Source organism: Bubalus bubalis, chromosome 6 (assembly GCF_019923935.1).
Source record: "Bubalus bubalis isolate 160015118507 breed Murrah chromosome 6, NDDB_SH_1, whole genome shotgun sequence".
NCBI classification, from domain to species: Eukaryota; Metazoa; Chordata; class Mammalia; order Artiodactyla; family Bovidae; genus Bubalus; species Bubalus bubalis.
In genome coordinates, this window is record NC_059162.1 from 14,702,344 (window position 1) to 14,723,920 (window position 21,577).

The window sequence follows — 21,577 nt, forward strand, 5'->3', positions numbered from 1 at the left end:
GGTAACCACGTGTGACGCACCCGCTGGGCGGACTTGGAGCTACCAATTCGCCTGCGCGGTCAGCTTGCCCCAGGTTTCGTGGACCTGCCTTACCCTCTGCCTCGCTCAAGAGCAGGGACGCTGCCTGCTAGCCCGGCTCTCAGTGCTTCCTGCGCGGAGCCCCCCAGTGTTCAACTGCCGTGAGCGGGGCTCTGGCGCCCCCAGGTGTCACGTCTGGGAAGCCCATATGGACGGTCCCATTTAGAAAAGACGGAACTCCATTGACGCCCAAATCCCATATTCCCTGGGACCCCCAAGTCCTTGCCTGGGACTGAGAGAGAAAGGATTTCCTTCTTCAGAACCACCCTCCCCAGAAAAGGACCGCTTCCTCAAGTCCATGCACAATCCTCTCTGCATCCCTTTCCCGGAGGCACCTGGCTTGAGCCCCTAGGGAAGCAGGACTTTCCAGCAGGACTTCAGAGGTTTTTCTCATCTCATTCATTTTGCTTTCTCCAGTTCTTTTTCCCACAGTCCCAGGCATGCTCTTTTTCTCACTAACTTTTGACTGCAGGCTCAACTCATCTGCCCCAGGAAATGTAAACTTACATTTTATCATCACTTTTTTTTTTTTTTTTTTTCCAGAAGGGGAGCATAATGTCACCGAAGCAGGGGTCTGCAGCCAGGACCCTGGGTTCTCTCTGCCATCTAGTAGCTGTGTGGTCGTGTCAAGTTAACTCTGAGCCCGCATTTCCAGGGACAAGACAGCATGAGGGTCAAATGAAATAGCGCAGAGATGCTTTGGAACCTATAAAAGGCCAGAGGAGGGTTGGTCCCTGTAGCTCATTTTCCCTGCTTGGGGTCTTTTCCCTCCATCTGGTTTCCTCATTCCCCTACATTAGAGGCCTCCCCCTGAGGCTCCTACTCCACCTGACCTGTCCCTTTGTCCCCAGCAGTCCACTGGAGTGTAAGATCCCTGAGAACCCTGAGTACACGGTCTTGTCTGTTTCCCTGTCTCCGAGCTGAGCACAGTCTGGCGCAGACGGACATTAACTGCCTGCTTGCAAAGTCAGACTGGCCCCTTTCTGGCCAACTCCCTCCTCCCCATCTGTCCTTGCCCTGGGGTCCTGAGACGTCACCCCCCTCAGACTGGGTCTGTATCATCATGTGTCTCAGTATTCATGCTGAGCTCAGGGTCCAGCACGAAGAAGGTTCTCGCTAAGTGCTGGCTGGTTGAAGGAAGTCAGGAAGGAAATGCTTGCCCTCAGGCTCTGCCTCTCTGCGACTCGTGGAGAGAGCCCCGCCTTGGGTGGGCAATGCTCATGTCAGAGTGTCTCCCCAGCAGCCACTGCTGGGTGCCCAGCTGTGCACCTGAAGCTCTCCGGTCTTTGTCTCCCCAGGGGAGGCTGGGCAGCGTGAGGATGCAGGTAACCGAGTGACATGTGTATGGGACCCTCAGAAAACACACAAGGACACCCACCAACAAAGACACCACGGCAGCCAGGGATAGAAACAACTAGTGTATTGATTCAGGGAGGAGAGAAGGGGTGCAGATGGGAAACGGGAGGCAAGGGGCTCCTTAGTGTTTGCTGAAACCCGCTGCCGCAAGCCCTCCACACTTCCTTGCCTTCCTCCCCTTCGGTGGGGCCCCAGCAGGCTCTCCCCTTTCCTAGTAGGCCTCCATCTCCCTCCTCCCCTACACCCACGTGACCTTGACCGACCTTCAGTGACTGGGTAGAACCCACCCCTGGCTCTTAAGCTAGGTGAAGGCAGGCTCCAACTAACCTTTCTTCCCCCTCCTCTACCTCCTGCCTCATTCCCATCTCTTGTCTAAATAACATACAGAAGAAGCAAACGCAGCTGGGACCTGGGAGAATCGAGTCACCCCGGGGTTGGGGAGAGGAGGGGACGGGGCGGGCAGGCGGAGGAGCCTCTGCCAGGGGTCGTGGAACGATGGGGGCCGGCCCAGGGGTGAGGCTCAGCCCTCCTCCCTTGGAGGCTGGCGGAGCAGACTCCACACCTGCCTCTCAGGCACCATGTCACGGGGTCCCCGGGATGGGGGTGGTGGGCAGGGCAGAAAAGCAGAAACGAGGCTTTGTAAAAGCAGCCCCTCTTCTCGGCTCCCTCTTTGGTTTTAAGGCAGATGCGGAGTTTCTCGGAGGCAGGGAGAAAAGGGGGGGAATTGAGATAGATGCGCGCATTTTTTTTTTTGGCTTATGTTTTTCCTTCGGTATAAAACCACTGTAGAAAATAACTTCTCTTAGAAAAACAAAAAACAAAACATAGAAGAAAAAACAAAGGGGTATTTTTCTTTGGCTTCGAACCCCTTCCCGTGAGGTGCAGGGCAGGGGTGGGCATGAGGTGAGGAAGAAGCGTGGGCCTCCGCCCCCACCCCTGCCTGGCAGGTCCCAGGTTACATGATGCTGCAGTTCTGGGGGCTCTAAGAGAGAAGAGAGACAGGGAGAGGTGTGAGTGGCAGTGCTGGGCCGAACCCTCCCTTCCCCTCTTAACCCAGCCCCGCCCCTGCCCTCCAATCTGGGGCTCAGACAGGAGGGGCAGGACGCAGGAGCGGCAACCCTCTAGGATCTCGGGCTGCGGGGAGGAGGCTCCCACTCCCCCGGGCTGCGGAAGAGAAGGCTCTCCCTCCCACAGGGCAGCCTGGCCCTAACCCTGGAGGACTAGGGTCCTCTGCCCACCGGGGCTTGGAGACAGAGGGCTGACTCACCTGGGTTCGGGGTCTGGAGTTGCCCAGGAGGTAGGAGCGGGTGACCAGGCTGTCCCCGAAGCTGCCACCCCCACTGCCCCCCACACTTCGGTAGCTGCGAGTGACTGTGACGCTGGAGGCGGAGGAGCCAGAGGAGATGGATCCGCCCACCTGGGCTCCCGAGCCGCTGGCAGACGCCTTGTCTGCGGGCTGCCCGCAAGTCCCGCACAGCACGGTGCGCGAGCGCAGGTTGTACTCGGCGGGGTCCCCCGAGCCGCTGCCTGCGTGGGAGCCCTGAGGAGGGAGACAAGGCTCAGGCCGGACGGCGAGTCTGGGACTGACCGCTCAGGCCCAACACCCAGGCTCCGCGCTCCGGCAGGGTCCAGGCAGAAAGGTGGGCTTCTGCGCTTAAGTAACCTAACTGGTGGGTGGGGGGGCCTGGGCTGGGAAGAGGGGAAGGGAAGGACATGACAGGGGGAAGGGTCAGGAAGACTTGGGGACAGGCAGGAAACGGGAGCTGGGGCTTTGACTCTTGTCTTAGCTACTCTAAGCTTCAGAGGGAAACGAGAGAGAGTGAGCAAGCTTGTAGAGCGGCAGGCATGCAAAATTAACTGGGGAGGAGGGTAGGTGAGAGAGACCCTTCTCCCAGGAAAAATGGGGAAAATGAGAGGCCATGCATGTGACCAGGAGGGGGAGGAGACAAGAAAGGAGATGCATGCAACAGAAGTGGGGGGAGAGAGGCAGGGCTGCGCGCCCCACGTCTGTCCTCCCTTCCCCGCCCAGGGGGATAAATCCGGACTCTTGTCCACCGCTCCCATGGGAAGACTCATTGGCATCAGAAGTTCCCACTCCCTTCCTTACCAGAGTAGGGCACCCAGACACCTGGGTTCCCTGTTCAAGGTATAGGGAGGAGAGAGAAGAAAAGCCAGGGCAGCGAGTGAAGTTCCAAAATGTTCTTTAATGAAAAGATTTTTTGGCAGGGGGAGGCCAGGGAGAGGGTGTCCCCAGGCCTGGCTGCGTGCCCTGGCGTGGGCTGGGCCTCAGCGGCGGCTGCCACTCACGTGGTGGTGATGGAGCAGATCGTCTCCATCCTCATCGTCGTCGTCCTCAACCACGGTCACTGAGCGCACCAGCTTGCGCATGGCCACCTCCTGCCGCGGACACAGGACACCGAGGGTTAGGGGCTGCGGGTCGGAGAAGGGGTGTGCAGCATGCCCACCCCAGCGGCCTCCAGGAGCCTGCTCGCGTTCTGCCCCCTGTCCCGGCTGCCACTTGCTCTGTCCTCCAAGGCGCTGGAGGTAAGAAACTTGTTTCTACTCCAGGGGCATGCGCAAGGTCTCTGGATAGGAGCGTGATCTGCCCTTAACCATGCTCACTGTCTAACCCCCACCCCTCCTGCTGCTAGGGGAGCTATCTCTGGGTGGAGAGTTTGGGGCCTGGGAGAAAGCGGCCCTGAACTGGGGTGGGGGCAGCTGCCTCCAACTCTGGCCGCGGGGGAGGCCTTGTCCAGTGAGAGGCCAGCCCGAAGCATACTCACTTCCCCAGTGGAGTTGATGAGAGCTGTACGCAGGCTGTTTCCGCAGCCCCAGGTGTTCTGAGCCTTCCACACCAAGTCAGTAGGGGGGCTGTGGGTGGCCCCAGCTCCTGCAGCCCAGATCTGGGGGAGGGAGAATTCAGTAGAGAAGGGTGCTCACGCTCCGGCACCCCCAGCCTCAGGCCAGCCCATCCCCACCCGAGGCCACCCCAAACACCCGGCCACTCACCGTCACCACCTGCCCAGCCTTCAGAGTGAACTTTGGTGGGAAGCGGTAGGTCAGCAGGGGGTCATCTCCATTCTGGCGCTTGATCTGCCAGTTGCCCATGGACTGGTCCTGCCCGGGAGGGAAGGGGCAGGTGAGAGAGGCTCCTTCAGGCTCTTAGAGGGTTTATCACCTTCTATTCCTCCCCTCACGGCTCTCCCCGCTCAAGGATAAATAACAGCTACATCTATAGGCACTTAGGCTGTACCAGACCTACTCAGTCCTTTCATCTTCCCAAGAACTCAAAAGTTAGGGACTATTGTTTATGCCTGTTCTGCAGATGACGATGCTAGGAGAGGTTAAATACATTGCCCAAGAAGGTCTCACTGCACTGATGAGTCCTGGGGCCAGGACTGGAACCGGAGTGTGGAGGAGATACCCACACTTGCCCTGGTCTGATGTGAGGAACAGCCCTCCCCGCAAACTCCATCCCTTCACCTTCCAGGTCTTCTCCCTAACCCGACCTGGGAGGCCTACCTCGTTGGACTTGTTGCGCAGGCGCACGAACTTGCCTTCCTCGTCCACCTCCTCCACGGCCACGCGCCCGCTGGTGCGAGCGTGCTGGGAGAAGCTGCTCCGGCTCTCGGTGGACTCCAGCTTGCGCTTTTTGGTGACGCTGCTCCCACTCTGTGTCTGGGACGAGTGGGAGGAGGCCCGGCCTCGGCTGCGCTGCGAGGTGGGGCTGGGGGACAGGCGGAGCCTGTGGAGGGGGAGGCAGAGTGAGGGGGCCTCGTCAAGGCGGGTGGCAGGCAGGCAGGAGGCAGCAGCCGCTCCCTGCCTCCCCCGGAGCCCACCTCTCCTCCTCGCCCTCCAGGAGCTTGCGGTAGGCGTGGATCTCCATGTCCAGGGCCAGCTTGATGTCCAGAAGCTCCTGGTACTCGTCCAGCTGCTGTTGCATCCTTGCCCGCATTTCTGCCATCTCCCGCTCCTTGTCTGCCAGCAGCCGCCGGCTGGTGTCGCGTTCACGGGCCAGCGAGTCCTCCAGGTCCCGCAGCTTCGCTTCCTTAGCTGCCAGCTGGTTGAGGGGGAATGGGGGTCTGGTGAGCTCTGAAGGTCCCCGAGTATGGAGAGGTAAGGGAAAGGGGTAGGAGCACCCCCCTGGGCACACACCACCCCCACCACCCCTGTCTTGAGGTTCCCATCAGAGCCTTTCATGGGCTCTAATGTGGCTGTGGCTGGCTGGCAACTGGGGAGTCCTTCTCAACATCCGACTGAAATCTCTTAATTTGAGGCTAGAACCTATCTCCTCTGCCACAAATGGCACAGCCAGCTACAATATTGACGCTGTTAACACCTCACTATGCCTGCAACGCAGGAGACCCCGGTTCAGTCCTTGGGTCGGGAAGATTCCCCTGGAGAAGGGAATGGCTACCCGTTCTCCAGTATTCTTGCCTGGGAAACCCCATGGACAGAGGAGCCTGGCAGGCTACAATCCGTGGGGTCGCAGAGAGTCAAACATGACTGAGTAACATTTTCACTCTTTTCTTTTTCACTTTTAACACCTCACGCTGAGTCTTGTGGCAGATCTAAGAGTTAGGGAGGACAGGAATGATCTCCATATTCAAATGGGAAAAACCTAGGCTCTGAGAAGTGAAGGTCAAGCAGGTAGATATCAAGAGATAAGAGATAGTCCTGGACCAGCAAACAGGTCATGTGACTCCAAATCCCGGGCTTCTTACTCAGTCTGCGCCCTCCCCTATGGGGAGGGGAGGGGAGGGGCTGTGGGGGCGGGGGCAAGGGGGAGGCGGGGGAGGCGGGGCAGCACCTGCTTCTGGAGCTGGCTGAGCTGGGCCGAGAGGCTGTCGATGCGGATGCGGGACTGCTGCAGCTCCTCGTGGGCGGCCCCCACCAGGTTGCTGTTCCTCTCCGCGGACTGCCTGGCATTATCCAGCTGGCAGGGAGGACACAGGGTTAGAGCTGCAGGGACCGACCAGGAAGGAGGCAGGGACCCGAGAAGGACATCGCTGCTGCAGCCCGAGGTCTGGGGCAATCTGGGCCCCCATCCGCCTGATCTCCCACAGGACATCTCGGGGAGGGCAGTGGGGAGGGCTGCTGGGGACAGAGGCAGCACGGGAACCCGGGAGAAGGAGCACCTTGGCCGAATAGGTCTTCTCCAGTTCCTTCTTGTACTGCTCCACCTGGTCCTCATGCTGGGCCCGCAGCTCCTGCAGGGCATCCGCCAGCCGGCTCTCAAACTCTCGCTGCTTCCCATTGTCAATCTCCACCAGGCGCGTCTCGTGGCGGCGTTTGGTCTCACGGAGCTCCTGGAAGGGGTGGACCCAGAGACCAAAGTCAGAACTAGTCCTTTGAGGATGAGGCCCAAGAGGCTGAGCTCCCAACCCAATCCCAACGCGGAACAAAGTCACTGTGAGCTCCACTCTAACCTGGGGGCTGGCCACCACTCCCCCCAGCCCTCACCCCGACTCCCCATCACTAGTACAAGCCAGCCTGGCAGGGGAGCTCTGCACACAGCTGATACCCCAGCCCAGCTCTGACATCTTTCAGCACCCAGCCCCAGTCCTCCGATCTGCAGGACACAGTTCCCACCTCGCTGTAGATGTTCTTCTGGAAGTCCAGCTCCTCCTTCAGGGTCTGCAGCCGGTTCTCAGCATCCACTCGTCGCAGCATCTCATCCTGAAGTTGCTTCTTGGCCTCGCCCAGGGCTGCCTCGAGCTGAGAGGAAGAGGACAGAGGTCAGGGAGAGGGGTCATAGGACACCAGAGCTGGAAGGAAGCTGAGAAGGGGGTCATGTCCAGCACCTCCCTTTATATGTGGAGAAACAGGCCTAAGGGAGCAAGAGCCTTGGTTGCCCACAGAGGTGATAATGCATCTACTCCTTCGCAGTAATGACCTTGGATGGTTGCTGTGCTAATGAAAATATAGATAGTGCCTCCTGTCTCTATAGCTGTTATTTTGCTATAGCCACGGAAATATGCCCAGAGTACAGAAGGAACATGAGGGAAGGGACCAAAGTGTGCCTGGGGTGGTAGCGGGGGGCCTGTAGGAAGGCCTCCAGAGTCTGAGATCTGAAGGACAGGCAAGTGGGCAGACAGGAGCAAGTGCAAGGGCGCAGAGGTACGAAAGCACACGCATGCACTTCAGGCTCTTCGGAAGGCTCAGTACTGCTGAAGCCGAAGGATGGGGCCCTGGGGGCAGAGTGACGGCAGAGGTGGCTGGGCTGGAAGGCGGGGCTGGGCCATGGATCCATGGATCGCACCCTCACTGCCATGAAAAGATCCTCTGAAGCTTGAGTAGGGGTGCACCTTTCTTAGATCTTCATCTTAGAAAGCACAAGCTGGGCAGTGCAGCTGGGAAGGGCTGGGGGCAGGGCCTGGGAGGAGAATGGCCCAGCCTCGATTTTCTGGCCAAACTGCTGGCTTCTGGTCTCTCCACAGTGTACTATGGTGGCAAGGCCTAGCAGGGAAGAGAGCCCTGGACAGAGGCTTGGTGGCTGACTCTAGTCCTGACCTTGCTCTGAGCAGATGTGGCGGTGAGACTGGGAACAAGCCTGCTTCTTTGATTCTGTTCCCTAGCTTTTAACATGAGACTAGAAGCTGGAATGGAGAGCAAAGTGTTTGAAAGTAAAGACCATCATATACATTAAAAACATATGTCCATATATGATCAACCATCAGCTCCCAACTAGGGCTCTGTGGACAGTCTACACTCTTCTCTGATCTTCCAGAGAGGTCACGGCTGTCTATAGCAAGGCCAGACGGGAGGGATCCAGGGCCAGGCACAATTCATTTCAAAGTTAGATGGAAATGGCTTGTGGATTCTTTTAAATTCATGGTGCTAGACACCGTGGGCAGCAAAGGAGGAAGCACTGTGGTCTGAATGGATGCAGCAATGCTAGGGCACAGGAATGGCTCTGATGCTGTGGGACAGGACAGACCAGGCGCCTCCTGAGAATGCCTGGAGGGAGCAGTGAGTGTGCGTTTGTGCGGGGAGCAGGGACGAGTGTCAGCTGGGTCTTGGGTGGGCCTCACCTTGGCCACTTGCCCCCGCAGGTCATGCAGCTCGCCCTCCAGCGTGCGCTTCTCGCTGAGAGCAGTGCTCAGCGCGGCCTCCTTGGAGTTGAGCAGAGCCTCCAGGTCCTTGAGCCGGGCCTGGGCGGCCATCAGGTCTCCCTCCTTCTTGGAATTGCTAAAGAAGCCAGAGAAGAGTGGCTTTAAGAGAAGTCTGTATCCCTAGACAGAGTCAGGTCCCCCAGGGAGAGTGAGAAGTCCTGGGAGGTCAGCCACAGTACCTGGTTCTGCTATCCCCCAAGCTGCCAGGAGAGGGCAGCCTTGGGTCTGGTTTGCAGCTGCCCGCCTCTGGGGCTGGATTCCCACTTCTCCCAAGGCCCCCAAAACCCCTTTCCTGCTTCTCCACCCTTCCCATGACTCAGTGCTCAGGAACGTGCCTGGGGCCAAGGGCAAAGCTCGATCCCGTGAGATGAATGCTTTTCCCTCTCTCCCCTCCCATTCCTTCCCAAAGAGACAGAACCACCTTTGTCTCCTGCCCCTTCCCACATAGGGCCTTAACCTTCTCCCCCTGACTCCACCCACCTTCCATTCAGCCCAGCCTCCTCCTCTGCAGGGATCCAGACAGCCAGACTCCTAGCCCTGGGGTCTGAGTGTCCCTGACGCTTATCAGTTTGAGTGCTAAAAGTGTCAGTCACTTCCCCTAGTCCCTTTACACACCACGGACTGCTGGGAGGGAAAGTTTGGTTAAAGCTCAGGGAGACCTGGAATGAAGACTAGCAGGCATTGTATTGACCATTCCCTTTCTCAGACCCAGTCTGGGTCCCCTGATGGGGCAGAGCACAAGGGTTCCAGCCTTCCCTCTCTCTGGGCCTCATCAGAACCTATCGACCACAAGCCCAGCATCTGGCTCCAGATGTGACCCCAGGCCTCCAGGTCCATCTGGGCTCCAGCCTTGAACCTCCACACTCCTCAAACTGGGTAAAGCTTTAACTAGAACCAGTTCAAACAGGGAGTGGCCTCCGCCACCTTCCTTCCCTTTCCAGGCCCCTGATTATTTCTGCTGGATAGTGACCTGGAGAGATAGAGGGATTCTATTTTCTTAAAGACCTCTGGGGAACGCAAGAACTTCCCAGTTGGAATGATCCCTTCACTGCTGTGTGGGGAGAGAAAGCACTAGACCCAGGGAGTGGAAGGAAAGAGCCCAGGGGCCTAGTCCCAGCTGCCATCTGCGACTCATCAGACTTCAAGCATGAACCCACTTGGGCAGATGGAAAAAAAGAAAAGCAAATGTGGGCAGGGGGAGAAAGAAATCTATCCTGGAAAGGAGAGAAGTGGCCCTGCCAACATTTTTCTCCTGCCACCAAGCCCTCGGCTCCAGGCGCCCCAGCAATTCAGTGTGAAGAAGGATGAAGAAGGCCCAGCAGGAGAAGCTCTGGACGGAGGGCCCAAGACTGGGGCAGTGTGCTCTGCCACGAGCTTAGAAGTCTTCAATCAGGAGTCACCTCCCCTCCAACTGGGCTCCACTGTGAGAGGGAGAATGCCACCCAGACAGGCAGGGGAAGGACGTGAAGATCTCGGGGGAGCACCCCCAGCCTTGCTCTGTCCAGGCCTCTGGCCACATTTCAGAACAAGCTGTTTAGAGCAAGAGTGTCTGTCTCCTGTGAAAAGAGGCCCTTCCAGACCTGAAGGAGCTCTCCCCTCCTCCGTCTTAGCCAGAAAAGCTAAAAATAAAGTCAAAACCCAGCTCAGGTTTTGGCTGCCATCCGGCCCAGCCCCTGGCTGGGAGCACAGCCTCAACTTTCCATGACTTCAGAACTTTTCCGAAGCATAGGCAGCTGCAGGGGGAGGAAAGAAGAAGAAGAAAAACCACTGGTAAAGTGAAGCGACACGGCAGACAAAGATTCCGAGCTCCTTGGGCCGACTCCAAGGCTGGCAGGGACTTCCCAGAACAGGCCTCCCTGCCCTGCAGGCTAATGGCTGGGAGGCTCTCAGAACTTAGAGAACTGGGAGGAGCTTCGCATAGGTTCGCCTTAACCCTCTCCTTTTACAGATGAGGAAACTGAGGCACGGAGGAGGAAGGTGAGTGACCCCATGTCAAACAAAGCATGCAGCTCCGGGGACCCAGGCAGAGTCAGTCGATTCTGGCTGCTGATCAGGACTCCTCCCCCTGCTCCTCCTCCTACTCAGCCACAGGTCTAGAGAGAACCGAGCCGGCAGGAGACAGGGCTCCTGATCCAGCCAGCCCGAGCTGGGAGCAGCAGGACGGAGCACCATGACGCTTTCAGAAGACATCTCAAGGGTGTCTCTTCCCTAGTCCCGCCTCCACGGCCTCCTCAGATCCAGAGGAGAAACTTCAGAAGTTCTCCTTGGAAATACCTTTGCTGTGAGAGTGCCAGGCAGACGCTGACACAGGAAAATGTAGCTGCGTGGTCCCTGGCCTCGGGGGCTCACAGCCTGACAACTGCAGGATTTTGTCCTTCAATCTAGCCTCTTCAGTTAGGGCTGCTCCCAGAGGTGGGGTGGTACTAATACTAATACTATTAGACTAATATTAATACTAATAGACTAATACTAGTAATCATCTAAGGACAGCAAACAGAGCTGACTGTGTACCCGTTATGGTTGTTGTTCAGCCACCAAGTGGTGTCCGATTCTTTGCTCTTAAAGACTGTGTTAACTGAATCGCCTCAGCTTCCCCCCTGAGACAGGTGCTAGTCCTAGGTGATGGAGGAAACAGGCTCAGAGAACTCTGCCCAGGGTGCCTCAGGGATCCTGCAGCAAGTCGGGAGCAGAGGTGTGAATGGGTGCTGGATGGCTTCCCCCCCCCCACCCCCGCCTGCCCTGCAAAGAAATTAAGGGGGTGATTTTCCTTCCCCTCCTGGAGACTCTGATTAGCACTTAAAAGAGTTGCAATGAAAGGACCCAGACACACCCCGCAGATGAGGGAAGCCACTTGAGCAGAGAGGGAAGCAAGGAAGAGCCTTTGTGGTTTTCTCAGTCAGGCTCCGGGAGCTCCCCTCTGTGGGGAAGCAGCCGCTATCACCCATGGGCTTATGACTCAGACCTCAGGAGCCCTGTGGCCAGGGAGCCACACGCACCCCGCAAGAGACGGCTGGGGGTGGGGCACAGAAGCCAGCGCCTCCCCAACATCCTTATCAGTCTTGCCTGTCCACTAGCTCCAAATGACATTGCTTCCTTAGTCGGGGTCCCCGGCCCTAACAGGGACCCCAAGCAGACACCAGCTAGGCGTCCAGCCCAAGGGGCGGTGCTGCCTCTGCCCCAGTCCACTGGGGGCCAGCAATGGGAAAGTTGGGCACGTGCTGCCCCACAGTGGGCTGGCAGGAAGAACAGGGTAGGGCAGGCAAGGGGAGCTGGGAAGGGTGGGACCCAGGGGCTCCTCAGGTGACTCATCCTCCAGCAGACAATACCCGGGCAGGTGTCAGGAAATCCTCTAGTGCTCACAGGGGAGACCCTGGCTGTACCCACGTCCTGCCCAGGCCCCCGTGCCACGCCACAGGGAGCCCACTCTCTCCCTCCCATCCGCCAGGCTCCTCCAGCACTGGAGTGGGTTCATCCCAGTGGGCTCCTGAGACAAGAAGGGCTGGGCATCCTGTTTCTAAACTCTTCCCAGGCTGGCAAATCCGATCGCAGAAGGCGGGAAAAGTCGGGTGGGGCAGGGCAGGAGAGCAGAAAGGAAAAGGCTAAGGCCAAAGCACTAGAGCTGGGAGCGGCCTTGCGTGCTCCCAGCCTGGGGCGCTATTAGGCTGGAGTGATAGGGGAGCCGGGCTTCAGGGCCACTGCAGGGCAGGACTCTAGGGGTTTCTTGGACGGGGGTGGGGGTGGGGGGAAGCAAGGCGCCTGGCGCAGTAAAGGGGCTGCGTGGGCACTGCGCCAGGCGCTGACCTGCCGACTGAGTCAGCCTCCTCAGCCCAGCTCGGATGCCAGATATGGAAGCCAGGGCGGCCACAGGCCTGTTTGGGCCCGGTTGCTGGGAGCAACTTGCTAGGCCCTGAGGGAAAGGCCCCCATTTCCTCCGCTGCGCTGAGGAACACGAGGCGAGCAGAGACAGCAGGCTGGGGCTAAAAATAACCAGTGGGCGGGGCAGATGGCCACAGGGGCAGTGGAAGAGCCTGGCCGGTCCGCCCGGGCTCCCTCAGACCCGCCCCAGTCCCCTCGCTGACCACGCCCCAGGCTCACCAGCCCTCGGAGTTCCCCATCGACGGGCGGAGACGAGGGGGGAGGGGAGGCAGGAGCACCGAGATCCCGAGCCCCTGGCATTTCCTGCCTCACTAAAAACGGAGCCCCCTGTGGCTGGGCAGGGCAAAGCAGGGCTGGGTGTTCAGCAGTGAGTCCCAGCCCTCTCCTCTCCTGCCAGACGTTTAGACCTCTTCCCAGGCTGACTCCCTGCCAGGTGATGGGGTCTCTCCTGTGGCCACCCCACGCCGGGCCCCCGCGTTCCTACCACCCTTCCTTTTGTTCCAGCAACTCCTCCCACTGCAACGTATTCTTCCCTCCCTCCACCTGTCCAAATCCACACCTGCCTCCTTTGTTTGAGCCCTGCCTCAGCCCTGTGCCTCCAGACCCAGCCACACCTCTCTCTCCTCTTCCAAGTCCGCTCAGCCGTTGTTTTACCTGCTGGTTTATTCTCTTTCCAGTTATAAGTGTGTCTCGGGGCTTTTTCTGTTTGTCCCCAAATGCCCTGAGGCCAGAAGATTCATATGTTCAAGGTTTCTAAGGGGGAACCTCCTTCTGGAAGAATTCCTGCCCTTTTACAGGTGGGGAAACTGAGGCCTGCAGAAGAGTAGGCTCAGACTCTAAAACCCTGCCCACCCGGTCACCTGAGGACACTCGGAGCAGATGGAGACCGGCTCAGAAAATGGCATGACGTGTGCAGGGCGCGCAGAAAGTAGGTAGAAACACCCAGGAAGAGAGCCCGGGAGACACTTGGGCTTCTGCTCCATGGCCAGGAGTCACCCTAGGACCCAAGTGATGACACACAGGCCTAGCGAAAGAGCCCTCAAACATCAGCTACGCCACAGCTGTGTGTGGAGCCACGAGGTTCCGCAGTTCCCTCTCCCAAAAGGAACCACTGTTGGGTTTCTTGGCTGGTCTGTGGGCCTGCCATCGCTCTCAGGTATGGGCAGGATGTGGAAGGGCTGGGACATTCGGTTCCGCACTCTGGCTTTCAAGGCACCAGCTCTCTCTGGAAAGGAGACCTTAAGGAGAGGAACTGAGAGGGGCAGGTGTTCTAGGGACTGAGAAGCCCCTTGAACCTTCCCCAGATGCCACCCTGTGCAAGGTCTGAATGTCTTACACCTGGAAAGTACACGGGAGGATCCCAGTACGGACCCCCCGACCCCCGACCCTCCCACCCAGGCACATCACCCACAGCAGGCATGGCTCTGCTTCCCCACGCCTCCCTTGGGCGTGACACCCACCACATATGCTCAGGGTCCGAGGGCCCTCGGATCCCTTTCCAGAGCCTCTAGGCTCCCAGCTGTCCTCACCCCAGACAAAGCCAGCTCTTAATTCCAAGCAAAGGGAGGGTTGGGATGGGGGAACTGGCTGGTGCTGAGAAGGGGGACAGGAGGCCTGTTGACATGTTCAGACGCAACTCCAGCAGAGTTGCTGGGCCTGGCGCAGGGCCAGCCCTGAGTCACAGCTGCTGGGTGTATCAACGTGGCATTGTGCAGCAGCGGGAGAGGCCTGCAGTCAAAGGTCGGTGCGCTGGGGTCCTGGACAACAGGCGGCAGGCTTCCTGACTAACCGCTCCCTCCTGCCAAACTCCACTTTCCTTCTTCCTGGCCTGTCTCTCCAGAAATCATTCCTGTGTTGTCATAAAAATGCAGGCCAAGGCCTGGAACAGACCAAAAGAAGTCGGGGCCTGGAGGGGAGAAGGATGGCCTAGGAAGAGGTAGGAGGTCCTGGGTATGGGAGGGAGGGAGGCCACTGGCCAACAGGCGGGACATGTAGGGGATCCCTACAAGAAAGCGATTCAGTTGTCCCTTCTTAGGATGTATTAACCTTCCATCTGGTGGCTCGCGGTTATTAACCCTGACAACAGCAGGGAGAAGGTGGGAGCCGCACCCCAAGATGGAGAAAGGAAGTTGGGGAGGACCTAGCAGTTCTGGTCGCGCTGCATTCCAGCTCCAGCCTTGGAAGATGCAACGCTGTCTCCCAGCCAGCAGAGGGTGGCAGCGTCATCAGAGCTTCGGGAGGAGGAAGGGGGGGTGCCTTGGCAATCCCAAACATCCCCCTCTGAACTGCCAGGGACTGTGCTCCTGGAAATCAAGGGTCTCTTACTTCCCTGAGCCAGTCCCGAAAGGGATTCCTGTATTGTTCCCCTCCATCCGTCCCCCATCTGATTCAGATCCTCCTCCTTCTTCCTGCCACTCAGAAAAGTAGTTTTCAAAAAAGGCCGTCCCCCAGTCTTTCTTTCTCTGACTGGACAATTCAGGGTCTCCCGTCCACTCTCTACTCTGCCCTCTACCGTGACTCAGCTCCTCTGCTGGGCCTGGGATTTCGGCCAGAATTATTCCTGGTTTCAACAGGCAGGATTCAGGCTTCCTCATAAAAGGACAGGGGAGCATGGCCCCCTACTCTGCCCCACCTCCTTCCCAAACTATCCCCTTCCTTGAGTGTTAAGGGACAAGACCTCCTCACAGCCCAGCCTCAGGCTGGGGGAGCCAGAATGGGGCAGGAAGAGTAGAAGGTGGGCAGTTCAAGGTCACCCTGCACCTCCCTCTGATTCCGGCCCGTGCTGTCTAATCCCGGCCAGCACTAAGGTAAGAGTCCTGCCTGCCCCGGAGCCTCCGCTTCTTCTCCAGCACAGGTCCATGGGACCCTCCTGCATGGTACAGCCTCAAGGGCGGTATGCTCAAAATATAGTGTCCTTTCCTACTAGTAATAAAAACAAAGTCTAAGCCAAGAGTGTAATGTCATAATAATTACCTGTTTTTCACAAACTTTCTTGGAAAAAGAGAGGAGGGTGTTAGTACTTTTAATTCCACAGCTTGTGGGAAATATTTCTATTGAGAATAGCATTGGCTATTAACTATTTTCACATTAATGATATCTGATTTTTATATGCATAGCTTGGTATTTTATAGAACTGTTTTCGCACTTTGTGGGTCATGGTACTACTTTGGAACTGGAGGCATCTCTGGAGATCTTCTGCCCTAACCCCTTTCTTTTACAGCTAGGGAAATCCAGAGGTGGAGGGTGATTTCTTCAAGGTCACACAGCAGTTCAGAGGCAGGGCTAAGCCTGGAACTAAGGACACCGAAGGCCAGGGCTATTTTCACTGCCTCACACTACCTGTCAATTTGTTGGTAGACCACCTTGCCTTTTGTTAAGTGATAGGAGACCCTGCACCCTCCCCCACAGAACCTCTTTCCCCGGCATCTCCAAGAATATTAGAGCTTAGCCTGTGTCATCTTCAGTTCAGGAGCGGGGGTTCGAGGGGCCAGGGAGGTAAGAATGGAATGAACTGCCCTGGACCTCTGGGCCAGACCTGGTCCTGGCTGTTGGAGCTGCTAAAGGTGGTCAGGGGCTGGGGAGGAGGGAGACTGGAGGGTGGGGGGAGGAGGGCACAGGGGAGCAGGGGGCACAGTGGGTAGGTAAAGCCATCTCCTCCCAGTTGTCCCCCCAGCTGTCCCTGCCTTCAGCCCTGACACTGAGCTACTGAATCACTGGGGGTGGGCCTGGGAGTGCAGACAATGGGCACATTCCATGCAAGAGTAAGCCTCAGATCCCTGGAGGCCAGGGGATGTGCCAGGGACGGGGCATCAATCTTGGGAATGCCGTCAGGACCTTAGCAGGAATTACAGTCTTTCTTGTTTCTCTTGGTCTCCTCAAGCACTTACAGCTCAGCCCCTGGGGTTAATTGTACTTTCTTCTTTCCATTTGAATAAGAATGTGGACTTTAGGGTGAGGGGTAGCGTGGAGAAATGACAACAGGAGCACGCGCAGCATCCTCAAAGGCCTCCATCCCCGCTATCCTTACATATCTGCCAAAGGGCACACTTTCTTACACATCCGGGAGGCAATTCCCATGACAAGTCCCAAGACAGTCTCAAGACAGGAGTTACCAGCCTCTCACAGCTCATGATTCAGGGCCTGGAAGGGTCCTGGGTCTTTCCAGGTATGGGCTGTGGCAAAGGCTGTTGATCAAGTGATAACAGGGCCTGCAGGACGGCAGAACATTAAGGCAACCCTGGCCTCAGAGCAGAATCTCCAGAGTGCAGGGGTGCACTTCAGTCACCCCAACCCTCCTTCCACATCCTCCAACCTGTCCCGAAGCTAGAGAAGTGAGGTGTAATGGTGCGTGTGTGCATGCTAAGTCACTTCTGTCGTGTCCAACTCTGTGCAGCCTTATGGACTGTAGCCCCCAGGCTCCTCTGTCCATGGGGATTCTCCAGGCAAGAATACTGGAGTGGGTTGCCATGCCCTCCTCCAGGGGATCTTCCCGACCCAGGAATCGAACTCCCATCTCTTAGGTCTCCCACATTGGCAGGCGAATCCTTTACCACTAGTTAACGGTAGGAGCACTCAAAATGAGAGTCAGAAGACGCGTGCTCAAGTCCGGGCCTGTCACTCATTGGCTGTGTGACATGGGACAAGCCTTCACACCTCTCTGGTTTTCCCTGTTCTTATCCTGATGAGAGCTTGGAAGAACCTAGGGCTGCAGGTCCCCGCGTGTCCTGACTGAGGCCATCATGTAAGGCGGGCAATTCAGGAAGTTGTCGGGCACCCAAGGCCTTGTTCGGGGGGAAGGGATGCTTCTGCTTTGTGGGTCTGGGATCTCCTCACTTCTGACTCAGCCTTCCTCTACCAGTTCCGTTTGGGAAGACACAGACCCTGCCACCAACCCGCAGCCCAAGCCCGTAACTCTGGACCCTGCTCTAGAACTACCTGTGCGCACAGTCTGTCAGGAGCCCCGGTTCCAGACCACCAACTAAGGAAGGAGGCAGAAAAGGATCCCAGGATGCAGTGGGGAGCGGGGAGCAGGGATGCAGACACTCAAGCCCCCACCCCTCCCTGTAAGACATCTGCTGTCTCCACCCTGTCTCTTGCAAAGCCACTGGGGTGGGAGGGAGGGGGGCAGTATCTGAGTCATCCACCCAGCTGTCCTGACTGGGATGGGGCCTAGCTCCAAGCCTCGACCCCAGGCCGGCCTTTCCTGATGCTTTTAACCTCCTCTTTCTTCCTGCGAGTAGGTGTTCAAAACCCCTGGGCTCCAGAATAAAGGATGTGAGTCTATGTTTGTGGGCAGGAGCAGTGTTTCTGCTTGGAGCCTGTAACCCAGCCTGATGAGAGGGGGCCCCAAAGCCCTGGGTGTGGTCAAGGTACCCAGGTTGGGCCAGGGATCACCACAAGATCTTACAGACAGCTCTGCATCCCAACCCAAAGCCTGGCCCTGAACTCTGAGCTCTAATTAAACATTAAACCAGACAACACCTTCTCTCTAGGCTTTAGTGGGAGGAGTTAGGACAATGCCTTTCTTCCTCTCCCAAATTCTTCATGCCATTCTTCACCTCACCCTGAGCAAAGCAGACACAAAAGGGAGCAAGAAATCCTTGCTCCTCCCACTGGGGACATAGAAGGGGACAGAAACCCCAATCTGAGCCCTCTTGGTCTCCACCCAGCCTCCTATCAGCCTAGGATCCAGGTGTGCAAAACCACCCCACCTCTTCCGGAAGCCCAGCACCCTCAGCCAGGATCAGTGGGGGAGAGGAGAGGCAGGCAGCTAAATATAACAAGTACACACACCACCCCCGGCCCTGTCCCACGTGCGCGCACACCCGCCTGCTGTCCCAGACGGGGACAGCTGCACCAGCGGGCAGAGACAGACTGGCGTGGCTGGGTTAGCGAGAGACCATAGACTCCACTCTTTCTGTTCCCTGATCAACACCTTCCCCAGAAAAAGACCTGCTAAGAATGCCCTTGGCAGGGACCTGCAAGGTAGTAGTTTGGTAGCTGGGTAAACTAGTTTAGAACACTACTTCTCTGGGACTCCCCTAGCTTGCCTCTTATCTGCCCTGTTAACTAAGTTATTCATATCACCGGTGGACAATGACAGGAATGATCCCTTTCAACAGAAATAGTCACTCTGAGTTCCCTGGTGGCCTAATGGTTAGGATTCCTGGCTTTGGATCCCTGGTCTGATTGGGGAACTGACACCCACCAAGCCTGGGCTTGGGGGTGGCGGGTGGCGGGGAGAGTCACTGCCTGCCCACACCATTTCCACCTACTCTTCACTAGGGTATGATATATCTGCCACACCCACCGTGCCAGGGGCTGGGGGCTAGCGAAGGGGTATAAAGACTGGCAAATACACAGCGCTTCTGAGAAGAGCATGAGCCTGGAGAAGACAACGCAAAGGGGAAGAAGAGAAGACAAACCATTACAGCCTCAACCAGGGATCTCCAAGCACCTTTAGTGCTCTCTGGCTGAGGTCTTCACAGAAAACAAATCCGTGGGGAGCTGAAGAGGGCCTAAACTTCCCAGCTCCAAAGGCCTTTTTAGAAAAGAGGGAGGAGACTAGTAGGGTGCGGTAGGGTGGGGCAGGGATGGGTAAGGTAGGAGGGGCCTGAGCTTTCCAACGGCTGGATTTCAAAAATGTCACAGTATTCCAGTAGTTTAATACGGCAAAGAACAATAACAACAACAAAAAGTCCCAGTGGCTGAGAGGACAGGCCAGGGCAAAAGCTGCTAGGCTTGGCTGGGAAAATGAAAGTGGCTCACCCCAAGAAGGGAGGCAGGGAGGGACAGAGTCCATATCCTCCTCCGAAGACTCCAGGCAGAGGGTGAGGGTGTGGAGGTGGGGAACGGGAGGCACAGACCTGGGCATACATAACACAACTTCCTGAGCCGGGAGCCTCTGCCCTCCGTCTCCCTCCCTCCCTTGCATTCCTGGGCCAAGCAGGCCAAGGGCTGTGGGAGCTGCGGGGGAGCGGCTCTCCTGGAGCTGATCGGTGGGCCTGTCAGAGTCCAGGGGAAGTCCCAGACATGCAGGGAGTAAAGGAGCACTTCAAAACTCTTAACAGGAACCCGGGAAAGGGTTGGGCAGTGGGGACCATCGCCGTGCCCCTGCAGGGGGAAAAGGGGGGCACCCGGCTTTGGTGGCCTCTCTCTGGCACCACTGGACATCTCCCAGCTTAGGAGCTCTGTTTTAGTGGGAGTCATGTCTTCAGAGCCAGGCTGGGCAAAGTTGGCACGGTGCCAAGGCTGCCAGGAAAGTTCCAACAGGACCCCTTCACCCACTCCTAAGTGTCTTGGGTGCCTAGATGTCTTAGACCTGGCAAGGCCAGTTCGGCTTTGCTCAAGGCCCTCTCCCAGGCCCCAAATGACTAGCAAATCCCACCCTGACAGAATGTGGGCCTGCCACCAGCTCCTACTTGGCCCTGATGAACCCCGCCATTCCTTATACACCCCACCCTCCCCCGGAGACCTCTCCCTTCTCAGTCCTGTCTTGACAATTTCCCTTGGCACTGCCAGGCACTCGCTGGGGGCAGTTCCGGGAGGGAGGAAACTATACGGGCAAAGTTATCAACCGCCTGGAGCCCGGGCAGGGGCGGCAGTCCGTCTGCCCTCGCTGCTCCTCCCGGCCCCACGCCGCCACCTGGGGCACTCACCGTGCCTTGAGCTCCTTGAACTCCTCTCGCACTTTGCTCAGCTCCAGCTGCAGGCGGGCGCGCTCCTTGGCCACCGAGTCGAGGGTCTTGCGGGCATCCCCCAGCTCGGCCTCGTAGGCGGCCTTTATGCCAGACACCTCGCGGCTGACCACCTCCTCAGACTCAGTGATGCGAAGGCGCAGACCTGCATTCTCCGTTTCCAGCGAGCGCACACGGTCGATGTAGACAGCCAAGCGGTCATTGAGCTCCTGTAGGTCTTCCTTCTCCTGCAACCGGGTGATGCGGGTGGGTGACAGCGGGGTGGAGCTGGCCTGCGCCCCGCTGCGGGTGGCGCGCCGCTGGGACGGGGTCTCCATGAACGGCAGGGTGGCAGCGCTGCCCGAGGGGCAGAGGTCCCGGGAAGGACGCGGGGCTCAGGCCGAAGGACAGAGACTGCTGGGGTAGGAGCGCGCCGGCCGGCTGGCTCTCGGCTGGCTCCTGGCAGGCTTGTGGATCTGGGCCGGGCGCTGTCAGACCTCGGGATCAGGGCTGGCCGGTGTGGATGCGGAGCTCCCGCGAACACTCTGAGTCACCGGCTCCTGGGCAAAGGCTCTAATAGGTCTAGGGAATGGGAGGAGGGGCCACTCTCTTAAAGGGGCCGTCGCTTAACCACAGGGGTGGGAGAGGGAGGGGTGAGCAGGGGAGACGACTGCCCCGGGTAGGGCCCCACCCTCCCTCAGGCACCCCCACGTGTCTGGGGCTTCCCTGAAGCTCATCTCTAGGTCTCTACCTGCTCAGAGATCCAAGCTGAAAGCTTGCTCCCACTGCCTCTGGCCTTAGAGGGGGTAAAGAGCAGAGCCAAGGGGTGAGTCTGGGTGGGTAAAGGGCAGAGCCAAGGGGTGAGGCTGGGTGGGCAAAGGGCAGAGGGAAGAGGCGCAGTAGGCACAAAGCAAGGGAGGGCACCAGGCAGGCAGATCCAGGAAAGTGGGGGGAGGTTGAGGCTGGTGCCCATGAGGGTGACTCACTCTTCCACCACTGGCCCCCCTTTTCCTCCCCATAGTAATAGTCACCCCTACCGCCCCCCCTCCATGAGTGGGTAGTCCATTCAAAGCTGCATCTCAGTATGCCAGGGTGGGGTGGGGAAATATGCCTGGGTTCCCTGGGGTGGTTGGAGGGAGGGCTGCCACAAAGTTCTGGATCCTGAGTTCCTTATACACCCTCAAATTCAGGGTGGAGACCAGAGTTTGGGGTCATTCTTTTCCTATCTTCTGCCCCAGTTTAATCTCCTTTTGAAATCAACCATTGGATCTTAGACCCAAAGAACAACCCCCAGGCCCCAGAGGAGGTCAAGAATAGGACCCAAGTACTGCCCACCCCGTCCCCTTCCTTTGGACCCAAGCAGCAGGAAAAAGAGCCTGCCTGAGGTTCCTCCCAGCTTTGGTCCCTTTCTAGTCCTCAGCCCAGCCCACCCCACCCCACCAACCCCAGGACTGTACTTATTTTTCTTTTCCAGGA

At 57.9% G+C, this 21,577-nt stretch overlaps 1 protein-coding gene across 1 annotated transcript; it reads right to left on the reverse strand.

The window, feature by feature from the left end:
• Positions 1-1,483: 1,483 nt before the first annotated feature.
• On the reverse strand, positions 1,484-20,439 carry LMNA (lamin A/C). The gene is made up of 12 exons (XM_006052001.4): positions 20,084-20,439; positions 8,469-8,625; positions 7,027-7,152; positions 6,573-6,743; positions 6,245-6,370; positions 5,274-5,494; positions 4,957-5,179; positions 4,444-4,551; positions 4,218-4,337; positions 3,742-3,831; positions 2,702-2,974; positions 1,484-2,416 (listed from the first exon to the last, which is right to left on the reverse strand). The coding sequence occupies exons 1-12, from the start codon at positions 20,437-20,439 to the stop codon at positions 2,390-2,392; spliced, it is 1,998 nt and encodes a 665-aa protein (XP_006052063.1). The 3' UTR covers positions 1,484-2,389.
• Between the last annotated feature and the right edge of the window lie 1,138 nt (positions 20,440-21,577).

Bases quoted from the DNA above. Each gene is read 5' to 3' on its own strand.
- LMNA (XM_006052001.4), bottom strand. From the start codon at position 20,439: ATGGAGACCCCGTCCCAGCGGCGCGCCACCCGCAGCGGGGCGCAGGCC. The intron at 7,153-8,468 runs GTGAGGCCCACC...TCTTCCTCTCAG, and splicing joins TGCGGGGGCAAGTGGCCAAG to CTCGAGGCAGCCCTGGGCGA. The intron at 3,832-4,217 runs GTGAGTATGCTT...TGTCCGCGGCAG, and splicing joins TCATCAACTCCACTGGGGAA to GAGGTGGCCATGCGCAAGCT.